Raw genomic sequence first — 16,889 nt, 5'->3', positions numbered from 1 at the left:
CCTGGACTAAGGAACGAGTGGAAGTTAAAGTATTGCAATGTGGCTAATGTATAACTGTTTTCTCAGCTCTCTGCTCTAGGCAAAGGGGGCAGGGTGTTTAATACAAGTACGAACAGAGGAAATAAAATGCAACATGACATCATGGCAATCATCAAACTATATTATTATCATTATTATTGTTATTTTTATTATTATTATTATTATTACTATTGAAATAAAAAAGACAGACAGGTGAATATTGCCGGTTCTGTTTCGTGTGTGTGTGTGTGTGTGTGTGTGTGTGTGTGTGTGTGTGTGTGTGTGTGTGTGTGTGTGTGTGTGTGTGTGTGTGTGTGCGTGTGCGCGCGCGTATGTGTGTGTGTGTGTGTGCTTTGCACATTTGTGAGAGATATGGGAATATATGTCTCTGTCTATATATATATATGTATACAAATGTATATAGGCTACACACATATGTACTGTATGTATTCATGTGTGTCCATGCATGCATGTGTATATGTATGCGTATACTCTGTGTGTGTGTGTGTGTGTGTGTGTGTGTGTGTGTGTGTGTGTGTGTGTGTGTGTGTGTGTGTGTGTGTGTGTGTGTGTGTGTGTGTGTGTGTGTGTGTTTGTGCTTGTCCATCCATTGGGTGGATATAGACAGTCTTTACTGTCTCCTGGGTGTGAACTTCATCTCCCACAATGCACCAGTGTCACTCCTGAAACAAAGGCAGTAGAAGATTAGAATGGATGGACGACCGACCGACAGACAGACAGACAGACAGACAGACAGACAGACAGACAGACAGACAGACAGACAGACAGACAGACAGACAGACAGACAGACAGACAGACAAGGGGCAGTCATAACTGAAGGGTTAGAGAGCCCGCCTGGGAAACCGAAGGCCCCAGGTTCTATTCCAGGCCTCGGCAATGTGTCGAGGGGTTCCTGATATGAGCAAGACCCCAACTCTCTGAGACACCGCCCCCTGTAGCGCCCACTGCGCCTGTTACTTAAGACGGGTTACATGCAGATACCTCATTCCACTGTGTATGCAAATACCACAAAGGAGTGTAGATAGTAAGTACCTGGTCATGGTCAGCAGTTTCTCCAGTTATAACTATTCTCTTCTCAATCCTTGTGGCTGAAATCCCTCCTTTCACCACCTAATGACACATATCGACAATGATTCATGTCATATAAGGCTTAGATTATACACACCACTGTGTGTGTGTGTGTGTGTGTGTGTGTGTGTGTGTGTGTGTGTGTGTGCGTGCGTGCGTGCGTGCGTGCGTGCGTGCGTGCGTGCGTGCGTGCGTGCGTGCGTGCGTGCGCGCGCGTGCGTGCGCGTGGGTGTGTGTGGGTGTGTGATCTCACCCGTGGAGCTTCAAATGCCTTCACCAGGGCTGCAACGTCCTAGTGGGAAAAAGATAAATAAACAAAAGGGTGAGAAAAGAAATACATAAAAAAAAACTCAGACTATGGCACGTTCAAAACACACATGCGCCCACACGCACCAACGGACGCACACACGCACGCACGCACACACACACACACACACACACACACACACACACACACACACACACACACACACACACACACACACACACACACACACATAATATATATTACATATATATTATATTACACAAGTTATATTGATCCAAGCTGGAACACAACAGACTGATTGAGCGTTAAAATAAACTGGAATGCATGTTCTCCCCGTGTCTCCCAGGGTAGTTAATACCCTCACAAAAACATGTAGTAATCCTGGTCACTATACCGCCTCCCCCATGACAGCCGGGGCGCCTGATGGAGGGGAAGGGAACTGGTTGGAATAACGTGTTCCTTCCACGCGCTACGTCCTACCGGGGAAACTCCCCCCTGTCAGGTGACAAGAAGGTCAGTTGGCTCTCATGCACTGAAGGAAGCATGAGCTCGGCCCTGGCCTCCCCAGGCTGTGGGGGACTGGTGTAGTGCTGGTGTAGGGCTGGTGTAGCGCCCAGGATCACTTATTGACACCGGGTGAAAAAGAATCGCAGGATAAAAAATGTAAGAAAAAAATAAATAAACTGAAATGCGCAAAGCCCAGACCAGCCGATGCAAGCTGACAAGAACGTTCATCAGGCACACACGGTGACGACCCCGGGCAAAACATCTGGTTATTTAGGAGTCCCATAACATCACTTTCTTATGACACAAGGTGGTCACATGACCAGCAAGCGTGGTTAGGGACCACACAGGCAGGTTAAGAGGAGACCCAGATGCATTATGGGAAGTGTGGTTGTCTTACGGGAACGGGGTAGAGTTGACTAACGGTCCAACGGATGATGTTTAGAGGGATTGGGGCGGAGTCAGGGGTGTGGTAGTTGGGAGATTTTGTTTGGTTGAAAGACATTTTTAATAATTTTACGTGTTATTAATATGGATACTATATTAACACATTGGGTGCCTAAACCGTATGTATCTACGGTTTTGTAAATAGTCGCGTTGAGTGCCAAAACCGTAGATCTACGTGAAGAGATTTATTTATTTATTTTTCCACGTGGGGGGCTCTAACACAACTTTAGAATGATTCACGGAGCTTGAAAGAAGGAGAGGAGCCCAAAAAAACGACCTCCCGTCCGCACCCATTATAAGCTTCATATCTCTATTATATTTCTTTTTTAACGTGGTGGAAACGAGCCGTTTTCGATGGGTGATTGCTCTGCAATGGAGGATCGTTCACCCAAAACATTACAATATGTTCTATCAATTACACACCTCATGAAGCCTTGAATTCATGGATTTCTTTTTGTTTTTGTTGCATTCCTAAGCCAACAATTTGATGACCGGCTTATGTCTCCGGTAGGAGACTCAATGTAGACCTCTTTGAGTCTCCTACCGGCTACCACAGACCCTGCTGGTCATCAAATTATTAGCTTAGGAATGCGACAAAAATACAAACATCTCCATAAATTCAAGGCTCCATGCAGTGAGTAATTGATAGATAAAAAGTTATTTTGGGGATGAACTATCCCATTAACCTCGGTAAAACTATGCCTAAACCTAACCTAACCTAACCTCAAAAGCATTTTATCCTCCAAAAAGAAAAAAAGAAAAAAGAAATGTCCACAGTGGGATTTGATCCCAAAAGGTTGGAACTGAAAGTCCAGTGATTGGTGCAGCACACTACCGAAGCAGCTGGTGGGATGGGGTTTCGGGAGTTATTTGAATGTGAAGCCGCTCCTTTTTTGGTAGCAATGGGGCAGTCACGATTTTGCATTCAGCCAATCGGCAAGTAGGTAGGGCAGGAACTTATGAATCAGGCTGCAGAAACATATCACACGTTCAGAGGAGTAGTTTAGAGCTCCACCATACCGATGTGATGAACTCTAATATCATTGTGTGGGCTACTTTATCATTATGAAAAAGGGGTATAGTGCACATCCCCACAGTTTCTTTAAACACGGTGGACACAAACAATTATCAAGTGAAGAAAAGGGACATGTCCGCACACGATTTTCACGGTTTCTCTCCCGTCTCTACTTTTCTTCATTAGGACTTTTTTTCTCTTTCCTCAGGCTGCACCCGCGCCAGTGTAATTGTACTAGAGGTGATTCATACAAGAATCGCAATTCTAATGTTGTCCGATTCAGAATCGATTCTCATTTTCCAAAAATCTATAAAAAATAAAAATAATAATTTGCTGCCGGCAATGTTTATGTGCCTTCTCGGCTCTCGTAGGTATTGCACAATAAGCAGCGTGGTCTGTACTGGCTACAAAGGGGCGTGTAATGTTGCTCACTTGTTGTTGCTGCTGCCCGCTATGATGGACGATGGAGAAAAAGAAATATAGCCGCCTCTGCGGTCTTTGAGAGCAAGCATTTGGCAACACTTTGGATTTCAACCCGTCAACCCGGCCAGGGCAATAAAGCGTTTGACATGACTCAAAAGGTTTGCAGAGTTTGCAACCGGGAATACTTAAAATGCCAAAGCTCATCTCGAAAGACATCACAAAGAGTTGTTGTCAGAGGAATCGGATCATCCACCAACAACACCAGCAGCTGGTCAACGGACACTCCACCAGTTTACAAAATGACCACCCAATTCTGAACGGGCAAAGAAGATAAGTAGATCCATCGCTTGTTTCACTGCAAAAGACCTGCAACCATACAACGCAGTGGAGAGAGAAGGCTTTAGATTCATGATGAAGACGATTGAGCCACGATATGTCATACTATCACGTCAGTTCTTTATAGAGAATGCTGTACCTGAACTTTACAGAGAGAGAAAGCTACAAGTCGGGGAAGCCGTGACCAAAGCCACTAGATTAGCTCTTATGTGTGATCACTGGACCTCCAGGGCAACCCAGTCATACGTTACGTTCACCGCTCACTACATCACAGATGAATGGCAGCTCCAGTCTCAAGTTTTGCAACCTAGGGTGATGCATGAAAGTAATTCTGCTCTTAACATGAATGAAACGTTTCACTCTGTCGCAAATGAATGGAAGCTAACGTTATCGCAGCTAACATGATTGCTGTTACGCAGCTTGAAACACATAACGTGTTTTGCACACACACTCAACCTCTGAAGCTCAGTTCTGTGCTTCTCTATAAAGCAGGGGTCTTCAACCTTTTCAGGCCAAGGACCCCCTAACTGAGAGAGAGATGAAGCAGGGACCCCCACTATATATTACATAAACTTGTGTTGCAGATTAAAGCTTTTCATAGATGTTGTATTCATGTTAATGTGTATTTTCAGACATTTAACGACTTAAACCGTCAATACTTAGTAAACTTTCACTCTGTACTTAGTCTGCTATTTTTCCCCCTCTTTTTTTCGAGATTTGGCGGACCCCATGTAGCAACTCCGAGGACCACCTAGGGGTCCCGGAGCCCCTGTTGAAGACCCCTGCTATAAAGAACTGGGTGCTAGGGAGGATTAGGAGAATCACTGGATCCTTCCATAGGAGCACCAACGCGTGTGAAGCCCTGAAAGAGAGTCAAAAGCTTCTGAAGTTGACAGATCACAAGTTGAAAATCGATGTCGCGACCAGATGGAATATCGCATTCGATATGGTAGAACGGTTTCTGGAGCAGCAGCCTGCCATATGTGCCACTCTCGCCTCTCCTGAGGTGCGAAAAAATTATACAACCGACAGTGTCACAGAAATCTAGAGTGCTGAAGAAATAGCTATGGCACTCAGGCCAATGAAATACGCCACCAACATGCAACTCCATTGCATGCTCAGCTGCTTCAAGACACAGAGGGGGGCTTTGCTGGTGACTCCCCAATTGTCCGGGAAATCAAATAGGCGATCCATGACAATCTGGCAAAGATATACAGCGAGGGCAGGCCAAAAACCTTCTCCACATGGCCTGCGCACTCGACTCCAGGCCTTTCCTTGCTGGAGAAGAACAGCTGGACATCCATGCCAGAGTGATAACAGAGGCTGCAGCACTTGAGGTAAAATTAACCTACTATTTATTAATACACATTTTTATTATTTTTATTTTATTATTAGACTACTATTTTTATGCATTTTGATGTATTATGTGTATTATGATGTTTTATCTTGTGTCCTTGCTTACTGTAAGTCGCTCTGGATTAAGAGCGTCTGCTAAATGCTAAACTGTAAACTGTAAAACATATACTGTACCTGTGTACAGTATATTATATTTCTATGTCAAACCTACACTGTACAATATGTGATGTCATGCCTATTACCTACCTTTTAATTTATTCTATATAGCACATTTAATCAAACTAAGTGCTTTACACGAAACAAGTGTAAAGAAACACATTACAAGGAAATGTGAAAAGTCTTTTGTTCCTGCAAAATAACCTACAGATTACTGAATGATCCCTCCTACAATGAAGTTGTGAAGCATTTTTGTGATTTGTTGCTAAGAAAAAAAGAGAAATGTCAGTATTTGTTTAATTAAGTGGCATGTTCTCAGAAATATAAGTCAGCTAGCCTAAGAGTATTTCATTTATAAAGCTAATTTTGTTGTGTAGTTTTTACACAAAGAACAGTTGCCTAGCCTAAGCCTACCAATTGTATTTATGTAACAGCAGTTTTATTACTTAACTTATTATTGTTCTGGTAACTGAGAAGTGTCAGACAAGTTTAGTACAAAAACATTTGCAACCATGAATAAATTAGTGTTGGATTTACCTTTGTGTGTCTACATTATTGCAATCAGTTGATGAAAACGTTACAATTACAAAAGCTACGTGAATTGAGATTTTTTGAATCGGGAATCGATTTCGAATCGAAAAAATAATCGACTTTGAATCAGGAATCGGGTTGAATTGAAAAAAAAAAAAAGATTTTTAAATTAATCGTGACCCCAAGAATCGTAATCGAATCGTGGGATACCCAACGATTCACAGCCCTAAATAGTACTGAACCTATAAAAATTAGATTAAAAAAATGCTTGGCCAAGACCCGCCCTTGGCCGGCTCTGATTGGCCACTTTCAGCCTTTACACACACACACACACACACACACACACACACACACACACACACACACACACACACACACACACACACACACACACACACACAGGTTATAAACTTAATGCAAGGTTTATGAAATCACGCGAGGCAATGTTCACTGCTGTTCGCTGTTCACATAAGTGCATAAGTGCATATAGCCTACGCAATTAAGCGTGCATAGAACTATGTAGGCTACATAACTTGACTGTTTTGTCTGCTAATGCTGCTGCTATGCTGCTTTTCAACACATACAGTAGTAGGCTTGGCTATACTGTTGACTTTGAACTTCATTTTGCAAGATACTACCCATACAGTAATACATCCAGAGACAAACGCAAACACAAATACGACTATAAATACATTAATTACATTAATCATAGCCTTGACACAAGACTGTCAAATAAATTATTATTATGTCTTGTCTTGTCTTGTCTTGTCTTGTCTTGTGACCGATGGCCGTCTTGATCCAAGCCTACATTAATCAGTGCTGCAGAATTCTGTAATTAATATGATGGTATGTGGAAATACCTGTGCTGAAAATCTGTGAGCCTTGAATATGATAATTATTTTGTATCTACATCGATTGTCTAATCCACTAGGTTGTATACACAGTATCAATCACATCCAAGACCAAACCAATGAACTAGTCCCTCCAGAAAAAAACGCGATTGCATAATTCAATGAAATGTATTCATAATCAGCCAAGTGTACACAGGCTGAAAGCCCCCAATCAGAGGCAGGCGGGGCGTTTCTAAGGGCGGGTCTTGGCCAAGCACCACCGTAGATTGTATACGCGAGGGAGATACAATTAAGCAAAAGCAACAATAGCAGCCACTGCAGAACCTAAGAACCTGTAGAACAGTGGTGAGAACAGCCACAAACAAACCTACAAACACTGCTTTGAATTCCGATCCGATCACTGTCCCAATATGAAGAACCACAGAACCCCTTGCAGTTGGTTCTGCACCCAGCCCCTACATTGATTTTAGTCGTCACCAGACATATGTGACTGCTACTGGTCTTTGGTGCCGCATGTCGCATGGGGACAATCAGTCAAAAATTGAACAAATATATCGATTTTTTTTGTTGTGTTTTTCGTTTTTTTTTTTCATATTAACACAGTTCGAATGTTTAAGAAGGCTTGTAATGCAAAAGCTAGTCGTTTTAGAATCATTAAATGGTTACATTAGTATAGCAAAGTAGGCTGCTTTTGTGCGAGTTTGTCTGTGCGTTTGGGGGTGATCACTGAACGTCTAGTTCGGGTGAGACTAGTTTAGAGTGGTTAAAAGTGGCCTAGGTGGTTTAAAGGAATAGTTTAGAGCAGGGGTCTTCAACAGGGGAGACCGGGACCCCTATGGGGGTCCTCAGAGTTACTACAGGGGGGGCCACCAAATCTTTGTGTGATAGGAACTTTGTTTTTACATAAACAAATTGTAGACATAACACCAGTGTTGCAATGCTGAATTGGAACGTGGTTGCACTCTGGGCTCATTCCTACGTTAATTCACCTGGTGTGAGTCGGGAGCCTTTGTAAACTTTGTTGAGGTGTGAATTTAAAGTCATTTTAAATCTACTGCTTCATCTCTCTCTCTCTCTCTCTCTCTCTCTCTCTCTCTCTCTCTCTCTATCTCTCTCAGCTAGGGGGTCCTTGGCATGAAAAACATTGAAGACCCCTGGTTTAGGGGGTAGTTTAGAGAGGTAGTTTAAAGAGGACAATGTTTTGAAGAGTTTAGAGGAGGCAATCTAAAGGTGGTAATTTAGGAGGAGGTGGGTTAGAGGAACTAGTTTTGAGGGGTAATTTGAAGGAGGTTAGTTTGGAGTTTTAATTTTACCTCCTTATGAGGTTTGGGATCACCATCAGTGATGTCCTCAGGCTGCGTCCTGTGTAGGGGGGAGGAGGGAGGGGCGGAGTCTGGCTCATATACCACCTCTGAATCCTCTGAGTCTTCATCTCTGCGGCAACCCTGGCCCAGTGTGAGTCCTGCCCCCCACGGAGCCTGGCTGTCAGCGCTGTTAGCCCTTGTGTTAGCATGCTTAGCCTCTGTGTTAGCACTGATAGCCCTTGTGTTAGCATACTTAGCCTCTGTGTTTGCACTGTTGGTCTCTGGGTTAGCACTGTTAGCATCTGTGCTGATGTTAGCCGCTGTGTTAGCGTGCTTAGCCTCTGCGCTAAGCATGCTTGTTGCTGTGCTAGCGTTGTTAACATGGTCAGCCTCTCTGAATACCACATCTGCCTGTGATAGAACGCTGACAGTATCTTCCTCGCTTATGAGATCATCATCATCGCTAGCTGATACATTAGCAGGACTGGTAGCATCCTCGTTGCTAGCCTGGTTGCGTGAGTACGACTCCTCCGTGACAAAGTGTAGCACACAGGTCGTGAGGGGCGGGGGGTTTCTAGGGGGCGGGCCCAGATATCCAATGTGTACCTTAGGCTCATCCACCGGAGAAGTAGGCGACTCTGTCGTCGTGACAATGGACTCCACCCTCTCCGATGTCTGAAACAGGAAGCAAAGAAAGCACAACTTGAAACCTTTAAAGTCATAATGTGTAACATTCATATTAGTAGTTTTTTAGCCAGGGTCCCAGCGCCGAGATTATTTTGGAAAGCAACAACATTTTAAGAAATGCTTTGTATTAGCTTGAAAATACACAGACAAATACATCTCTGTGTCTTTTTGGTGAGCAGGCTTATCGGGGGCAGACACTCACAAATACAAATTGTGTTTAGAGAAGTTGTCTAAAGTTGTTGGTTATTGTGAAAAATCTGTGAAAGATCATAACTATAATTGCTTTGGTTTAAAGGTACACTGTATGTCTAAAGCCACTAATTTCTACAAAATAATCTAATTGAAAACAAATAATAGATTTTGGGGGACATTTAGAACATTTGGTGAAAATAGCCTATTTACAAGCTCACAACCCATCGCAATGGGAAGCAACGTGAGCTTGTAAATCCTTTTTTTTGCCTCTGTTATGTGTGACACTGTTGTACGATGAAGTGTACAATAGGGCTTGGTTTATCGGACTAATTGTTTTAGTCGATTATAGAGCACCGAGGTCCTGACGTCACTGCCAGTAGAGGGCGCTTTCCGCAAGTTCATGGCTAGGGTTGTCCGATATTGGCTTTTTTACCGATAACCGATATACCGATATTGTCCAACTCTTAATTACCGATACCGATATCAACCGATACCGATATATGCGGGGATTATTGTGATTAGGGTAAGCTCAAATGTCATATCACACACACCATATACAGTAAGAACTCCTGTAACTTATTTATGAAGCAAAAAAAAAAAAAAAAGTTTTTTTTTTTTCAAAAAACGATACCGATATTTTCCCGATATCAATTTTTATGCTAATATCGGCCGATAATATCGGGAGGCCGATAATATCGGACATCCCTATTCATGGCTTTACTTTTTGTATTGATATCCTCATTGGGGAATCTTAAATCGCTTCATATAAGAACTGTGTTCCAAAAATAAACACACCACCCTGGCGTTTTACTCATATGGATATGAAGCATCGACTGAAGGTGTAAATGTACACATTTAACCAAAGAGTAACACAATATAAACACTAGAAACGAGTCAAACAACCCAAAGACTACATTTCCCATGAACGCAGCTGTGGGGACAGTGATTTCAGACCCGGAAGTAGTAGTTCTTAAGACGTTTAAGGCAGAATTAATTACATTTTCGCCAGAAACAGGCTATATCAAATATGAATATGAATGAATATCATAAACGATGCAGAGCCACCCCCCTGACAAAAACGCCAGGGTGGTGTGTTTATTTTTGGAACACAGTTCTTATATGAAGCGATCTAAGATTCCCCAATGAGGATATCAATACAAAAAGTAAAGCCATGAACCTGCGGAAAGCGCCCTCTACTGGCAGTCTAGTGGCAGTGACGTCAGACTTCGGTGCTCTATAAGGAATCACATAGATGAATACATTGTAAATGTGCTTCTCAATTACTTGACTAACTGAAAAGGTAATTGATGATAATATATATTTGCAAAGACACAATTAATAGTTTTAGCTCTAGTTCAGGGGTCTTCAACAGGGGGTCCGGGACCCCTAGGGGGTCCTCAGAGCTACTATAGGGGGTCCGCCAAATCATTGTGTGATAGGATTTAGTTTTTTTTACATAAACCACTTGAACCCTAGAATTCCTTTTCTGAGGGGAACATTAGCCGAAAATAGCCGATCTACAAGCTCTCAACGCCTCGTGCTGTGAGGCGTTGAGAGCTTGTAGATCGGCTATTTTTGGCAAAGAGGCTATAGGTGTAGAGGGAAAAAAGAGCAGACTAAGTAAAAAAAAAACACTTTAATCTGAAACACTATTTTATACAATATAGAGTAGGGGGTCCCTGCTTCATCTCTCTCTCAGCTAGGGGGTCCCTGGCCTGAAAACATTGAAGACCCCTGCTCTAGTTCTAAAATGGCGTGGCTTGTTTTTAAAACCGTTTTTTAACAACAATTTCACTACATAAACATATTCTACCAGAAAATTCCCATGACTGCCAGCACAAACTAGGAAGTTGCTGTGCAAATGCATGGAAGGTACCGAGCGGTACCAAGTGATTTGTAAAACATTGCACATACGGTACACAGGACTAAAAAGTAGCAATCAAACATAATGGAATTAATGGAACTATCGGTTTTGTCTTTTACGCTTAGCCACTTAGACACACATCATTACAGCCAGTGTAACAGCTTGTATGGATGAAGTAATGTGATGATGTTTTAATGACAGACAGACAGACAGAGTAGGGGTGTGCCGATATATCGTCCCACGATATATCGCGATACGTTTTCGTGACGATATGTATCGTTTTGGGAAAAAAAAATATTGTTTTTATTTTTTTAATTTATTTTTTATTTTTTTTACAATCATTATAATCAGGCATGCAAACAGCCCGAGGTGAAAAGGGTGACAACATGTTGGGTTTTTTTCGGGTCAGGTGTCACACTATTGCCCTATTTGGATTGAAAACGGCTATTGTAGCTGAAAAGCTACAAGTTTGCATGTCTGAATAATGCAAAAACAGAATTATTTGTTTGCATTTACTTTTTTCCTCACCCATATATTTTCATAAAAAAAGTGCGTATCGTATCGATATCGTATCGAAGTTGTGAGCCAAATATCGTATCGTATCGTTTGGTGAAATGAGTGTATCGGCACACCCCTAACAGACAGACAGACAGACAGACAGACAGACAGACAGACAGACCTGTATAAGGCTGTCTTTAAGTTCTGTAGAAGTGCAACCTCTTGAGGCCGAATGAAGCAGAGCAGTCAATTCTGGAGACATGTCATCGAACGTCGGCTTGGGCTACACACATAAATATACACACATACACAAATAAATACACATCAATACACACATAAATACACACACAAAAACGGTGATTCAGACAGCCAGCTGTAGCCATGCAGGGGGTGCGGCTAAAAAAGGCATGGGTGGTTGTGGGTGTGGTTTACTTAACCAGGAAGTGGTCAAACATTGCAGTTTCTATCGCTGAGCCCATTGTCATTTTTAACAACTTTTTTATGGTCCTTAAAAATGGTAATATACATGCAGTTTCATTAATGTGAACTTACTTTTGTTTATTAATGTGTTATCACTGAAATTAAGTATTAAAATGAACTGGAGTGGAAGCATAAACTCTCAGAATCTGAGACTTAATCTGGCCACACATTGAGCATGAAACCCGCTGTATGCTGATGATGTCCTTGTATTCATCGGAAGAGAGCATAGACTCCCAGACTGTTGATGCTACCTTGGGCCCTTACGACATTGCATTTCCCCATTGGTGGGTATGTGCATGCACGTGTGTGCCTGCACAACATATTTTTTCTATTGGTAACGTAGAGAGTGCAAAGCAAGAACACATTAATTCTACAAAAAAACTAGGATACCAGGTAAACAATTAACCTAGCATCTGTTTAAACAACATGCTATCTAAATAAAAATAACACGATATTCATCCATCCTCATCTTCAAAAGAGGCCAGTGCCACTGAATAGTCCAGGGCTGTATATGAACTTTTGACAGTTTGTACAAATATATCATTTATACAAGCGTGTGCAAAATGTCCCAAACTTCCATGTCACTTTCGTGTGGAAGCCTAGTTCACACCTAGTTCACACCTAGTTCAGACAACAGCGAGCTTCTGATGGTCTCGCCTCAAACCTCAGTGAAAGAGTCAAACTTTCCTCAACTTTTCCTTCCACAGCTCTTTTTGCCCTCCTGTCGCTGTGAATCGCTCCTCGCCACTGACGATGGACGGAACAAAGCCACTTTCTCTGAGCTTGGAAACGGAATACCAGTCGTGGTGTGAACTAGGTGTTAGTGTTTTGTCCTGAGAGCTGAAACCTGAGAAATTGTGTTAGTGCTGCTAACGAACGGCCCTCCATTCATTTGCGTTAGTGTTGTGTCAATGACAGAAGTGGTTAGCATTGCTAGCGAACGGCGTTCCAGTCCCTTTCATTAAGTCAATGACAGAACAGGTTAGCGTTTGGTTAGCGTTTGGTTAGCGCAGGTTAGCGATGCTAACAAGCAGACTTCTGTTTTGTTAGTGGCGTGTCAGTGTCAGTGAGAGAAGTGATTCTAACCAACAGGCTTCCATTCCCGTCGTCCATTTTGGTTTCAGTGTAGAAGGCTCAGAATGGCACAGCAGCGAAGGCAGGGGGAGTCAAAATAAATCTGCGGCAGCACACACACACACACACACACACACACACACACACACACACACACACACACACACACACACACACACACTGTGTGCGGGGATGTTGGCAGACATCCTCAGGCTTGCAAGCGGCGCGTGTGCTTGGTTTCCATGCCAACAGTTAAACAACCAATCAGCTTGGCGGATCAGCGTACCACTCTGGCCAGGGACGGGGAGGTCCTGCCGCTCAGGTGACCCGGAGAGGGGGCGGAGCTCAGATGGTGCTCAGCCAATGGGGACACAGGAGAGAGGAGGGGCAGGTAGGCACTCGTCGGGATGTCATCGGGCCTCAACAGAACCAGTCGACTGTGATGCGCATTGATGACATCACCACTGATGTCGTAATCACTGGCCGCCGCCGGGCCAGAGATGAACTGAACCTGACTTCCTGCCGTCCACGTTGTAGTACTGCTAGCAGGAGCGTTAGTAGCACTAGCTGTAGCAGCAATACTAGCCATAGTAGCAGTAGTAACTGTAGTAGTAGTACTATCTGTAGTGGTACTCGTTGTGCTTGTCGTTGCACTGGGAGGCCAGGCATTGCTAGGAGACAGCGGAGAGCTGGGCGTCTTCACCTCGCAGATGGTAACTAAGGGCAGTCCCCCGCTGATGACATCATCGATGACGTCATCAGCCAGGGACACGGAGACGACCGTGCCCGCCAGCATCTCCTCTGCGGCCATTTTGTCGACACTCGTCAGGCTGACGTCGGAGTCCTGAGACGTCATGGCGACTACCATTCCGGAAAGCGTGTCATAGCTCCGCCCCAGAGTGTAGCTCCTCTCTCTGATTGGCTGAGGACTGGTACCGCCATAACGCGACTGGCTTTCTGGCTGAGGAGGGGCGTGGCTAACTAACAGCCAAGCATCCTGCAGCACAGACAGAATGTACTGTATATACCGTATACCACAGAATACTATAATCCTTAATTATTCATTATATCTAATGTGTGGGCTCGCTTGTTGGTAGCAGGCGGCATGGACCCGGTTTTGAAATTTAAGCCAATGAGGAAGTAGCAGTTCTCATTAATGGCCTAGAGGGTGTCGCTATTTCCACTCCTGCTGGTTGCAGAAGGATTAACACTCCATTCAAGTGAATTAACACTTGATTTTATTATCTTAGCAAACATTGTCATGCATACTTAATGCTTTCAGTCTTCTTTCAATTACCATGATATGCATTTATTTTTAATAAATATGGTCCCATTCATTTTAGTAATTCTACTGAGTGAAGACCCACCCTCTATGCCCTTCCAGCCAATAACCGGTTGCTTTTCGGGGCTGGAAATTCCAAGATGGTGAATTTGAATTAGCTGAAATATAAACCAATGGCAATGGGTGACATCACCGTTCCCTGTGGTGTGCGTGTGTGTGTGCGTGTGTGTGTGTGTGTGTGTGTGTGTGTGTGTGTGTGTGTAGTTTGTGCGTGTGCTTGTGTGTGTGTGTGTGTGTGTGTGTGTGTGTGTGTGTGTGTGTGTGTGTGTGTGTGTGTGTGTGTGTGTGTGTGTGTGTGTGTGTGTGTGTGAATATCGCCCCAACCCTTCCGAACGGTGTTCGCCTATCCCTTAGGACCGATTGACCCATGTTCAACTGCTGTTCACCTGGAACCCTTCTCCTCTCCGGCCTTCAAAGATATATATACATCTTTGAATATATATATAGTATATATTGTATATATTATATACATTATATATATATATATATATATATATATATATATATATATATATATATATATATATATATATATATATATATATATATATATATATATATATATATATATTATATATATATATATATGTATATGTGTGTATATATATATATATATATATATATATATATATATATATATATATATATATATATATAGGTTAAGTTGGTAGTGTTAAGTATTAGTGGCGCTAAGAGTGTTGATTGTGTTATGTTTTGTTAGAGTTTGCTTCAAGGGTAAAACAGGTGGTTGCTAAGGTAAAATTGGTCCTTTCTAAGGTGAAATTGGTGGTTGCTAAGTTACACAGGGGTTGCAAAACATTAATGAGAAATACATTTTGAGTGTACTATGCGTTCAAGAGAGTGACCAAAATATACACTTGAAGAAATGGCAGGTGCAGTTAATTACTGGGATTTGATTAACTGGTGTAGTAGAGGGTAGAGGAACATGGGTCTGTTCAAATGGTCACAAAAGTATAAAGTGTATAGCTTAGATTAACATCTTCAGCAGATTTGTGTGTTTGTTTCGATGTAAAGAATATATAGTCTAAAGAGTGTGGACATAGTGAGTTTATGAACATTTTTATGATTCCATCTGGCTCCACTGTAGCTACATGCCATTTCCCCATTCAAACTAAAGGGATTTGTTTGGCAATTAAAAGTTACAAATCTTAGTACAACATATGTCAAAAATACAAATGGTAACCAAATGTGGGAGAGTTGGAATTGGAGTTCAAGTATGAAGGACTAGTCAGATGCCAAATAACAGGCGGAATAATAATACATAGTGAGGATAACAGTAGTGTGCTCGCCTTAGCAAGCCCACAATTATTATTATTATAAGTATATATATTGTAGAATAGAATATAGAATAGATTGCAATAGAATTTGAATATTTACATTTGAATGGCAGCCTTGTTGACCTACCACTGATGGTATGCTGTCCAATGGGAGGGGTTGAGTTTCAAGATCTGATGTCATTGGCTGTTCAGAAAGACACGAAGGACATGAACCAATACAGTGCAGTGTCGGAATAAGTAGTAAAAGTCCTGCATTAAAACTTTTACTCGAGTAACAGTATTGGCATTAAAATATACTTATAATGTAAAGGTAGTGTAAAAGTACTCATTATGTAGAATGGTCCATTTCACATTAGTAATCAATAATGTGTCGCCGAGTATATTTTGGAAAACAACAAAAATGTTGTCAGTAATGGATAATAATAATAAGGGTAATAATAATAATAATAATAATATTTAAAAATGGGCCTCATTGAAAATCTATATTTTAGAATAGGTTTTAGTGTATATTTTTTGAGGAAAGTCTGACGTGCGATTCATGAAAGGGAGTGTCGAGCCTTGATTTGTGTGGATCACAGGTGTGAAAAGTGCATTCTCGTTGATCCTCATTTGCATTGTTCCACGCCCCGTTTAACACCATAAAAGGCAACCGGAAATATCCAATTCAATCAATCAATCAATCAATCAATCAATCAATCAATCAATCAATCTCTTCAGACTCCACCTCACCCCCTAGCACTCACCTGTTCAGACTCCACCTCACCCCCTAGCATTCACCTCTTCAGAGACCACCTCACCCCCTAGCATTCACCTCTTCAGAGACCACCTCACCCCCTAGCATTCACCTCTTCAGAGACCACCTCACCCCCTAGCACTCACCTCTTCAGACACTACCTCACCCCCTAGCATTCACCTCTTCAGATTCCACCTCAACCCCTAGCACTCACCTCTTCAGACTCCACCTCACCCCCTAGCATTCACCTCTTCAGATTCCACCTCAACCCTTAGCACTCACCTCTTCAGACTCCTCACCCCCTAGCACTCACCTCTTCAGACTCCACCTCAACCCCTAGCACTCACCTCTTCAGACTCCACCTCAACCCCTAGCACTCACCTCTTCAGACTCCACCTCACCCCCTAGCACTCACCTCTTCAG

At 42.5% G+C, this 16,889-nt stretch overlaps 1 protein-coding gene across 2 annotated transcripts in view; it reads right to left on the bottom strand.

The window, feature by feature from the left end:
* Positions 1-615: 615 nt before the first annotated feature.
* Positions 616-16,889, bottom strand: part of LOC311041083 (band 4.1-like protein 3) — a 59,649-nt gene continuing 43,375 nt past the window's right edge. The window contains exons 19-24 of one of the 2 annotated variants that reach the window (XM_084051528.1): positions 15,834-15,917; positions 11,721-11,822; positions 8,905-8,973; positions 1,361-1,399; positions 1,072-1,149; positions 616-701 (exon numbers count right to left, since the gene is read on the bottom strand). In XM_084051528.1, the coding sequence (XP_083907654.1) occupies positions 696-701; positions 1,072-1,149; positions 1,361-1,399; positions 8,905-8,973; positions 11,721-11,822; positions 15,834-15,917 (378 nt within the window). In that variant the 3' untranslated portion in view covers positions 616-695. The remainder of the gene's footprint in view (positions 702-1,071; positions 1,150-1,360; positions 1,400-8,904; positions 8,974-11,720; positions 11,823-15,833; positions 15,918-16,889) is intronic. The other variant, XM_084051529.1, reaches the window with a different exon arrangement.

Source organism: Gymnoscopelus microlampas (assembly GCF_963454915.1).
Source record: "Gymnoscopelus microlampas genome assembly, chromosome: 24".
NCBI classification, from domain to species: domain Eukaryota; kingdom Metazoa; phylum Chordata; class Actinopteri; order Myctophiformes; family Myctophidae; genus Gymnoscopelus; species Gymnoscopelus microlampas.
The sequence above is the reverse complement of the archived record's forward strand: the minus strand, read 5'-3'. Positions and strand labels throughout refer to the sequence as shown.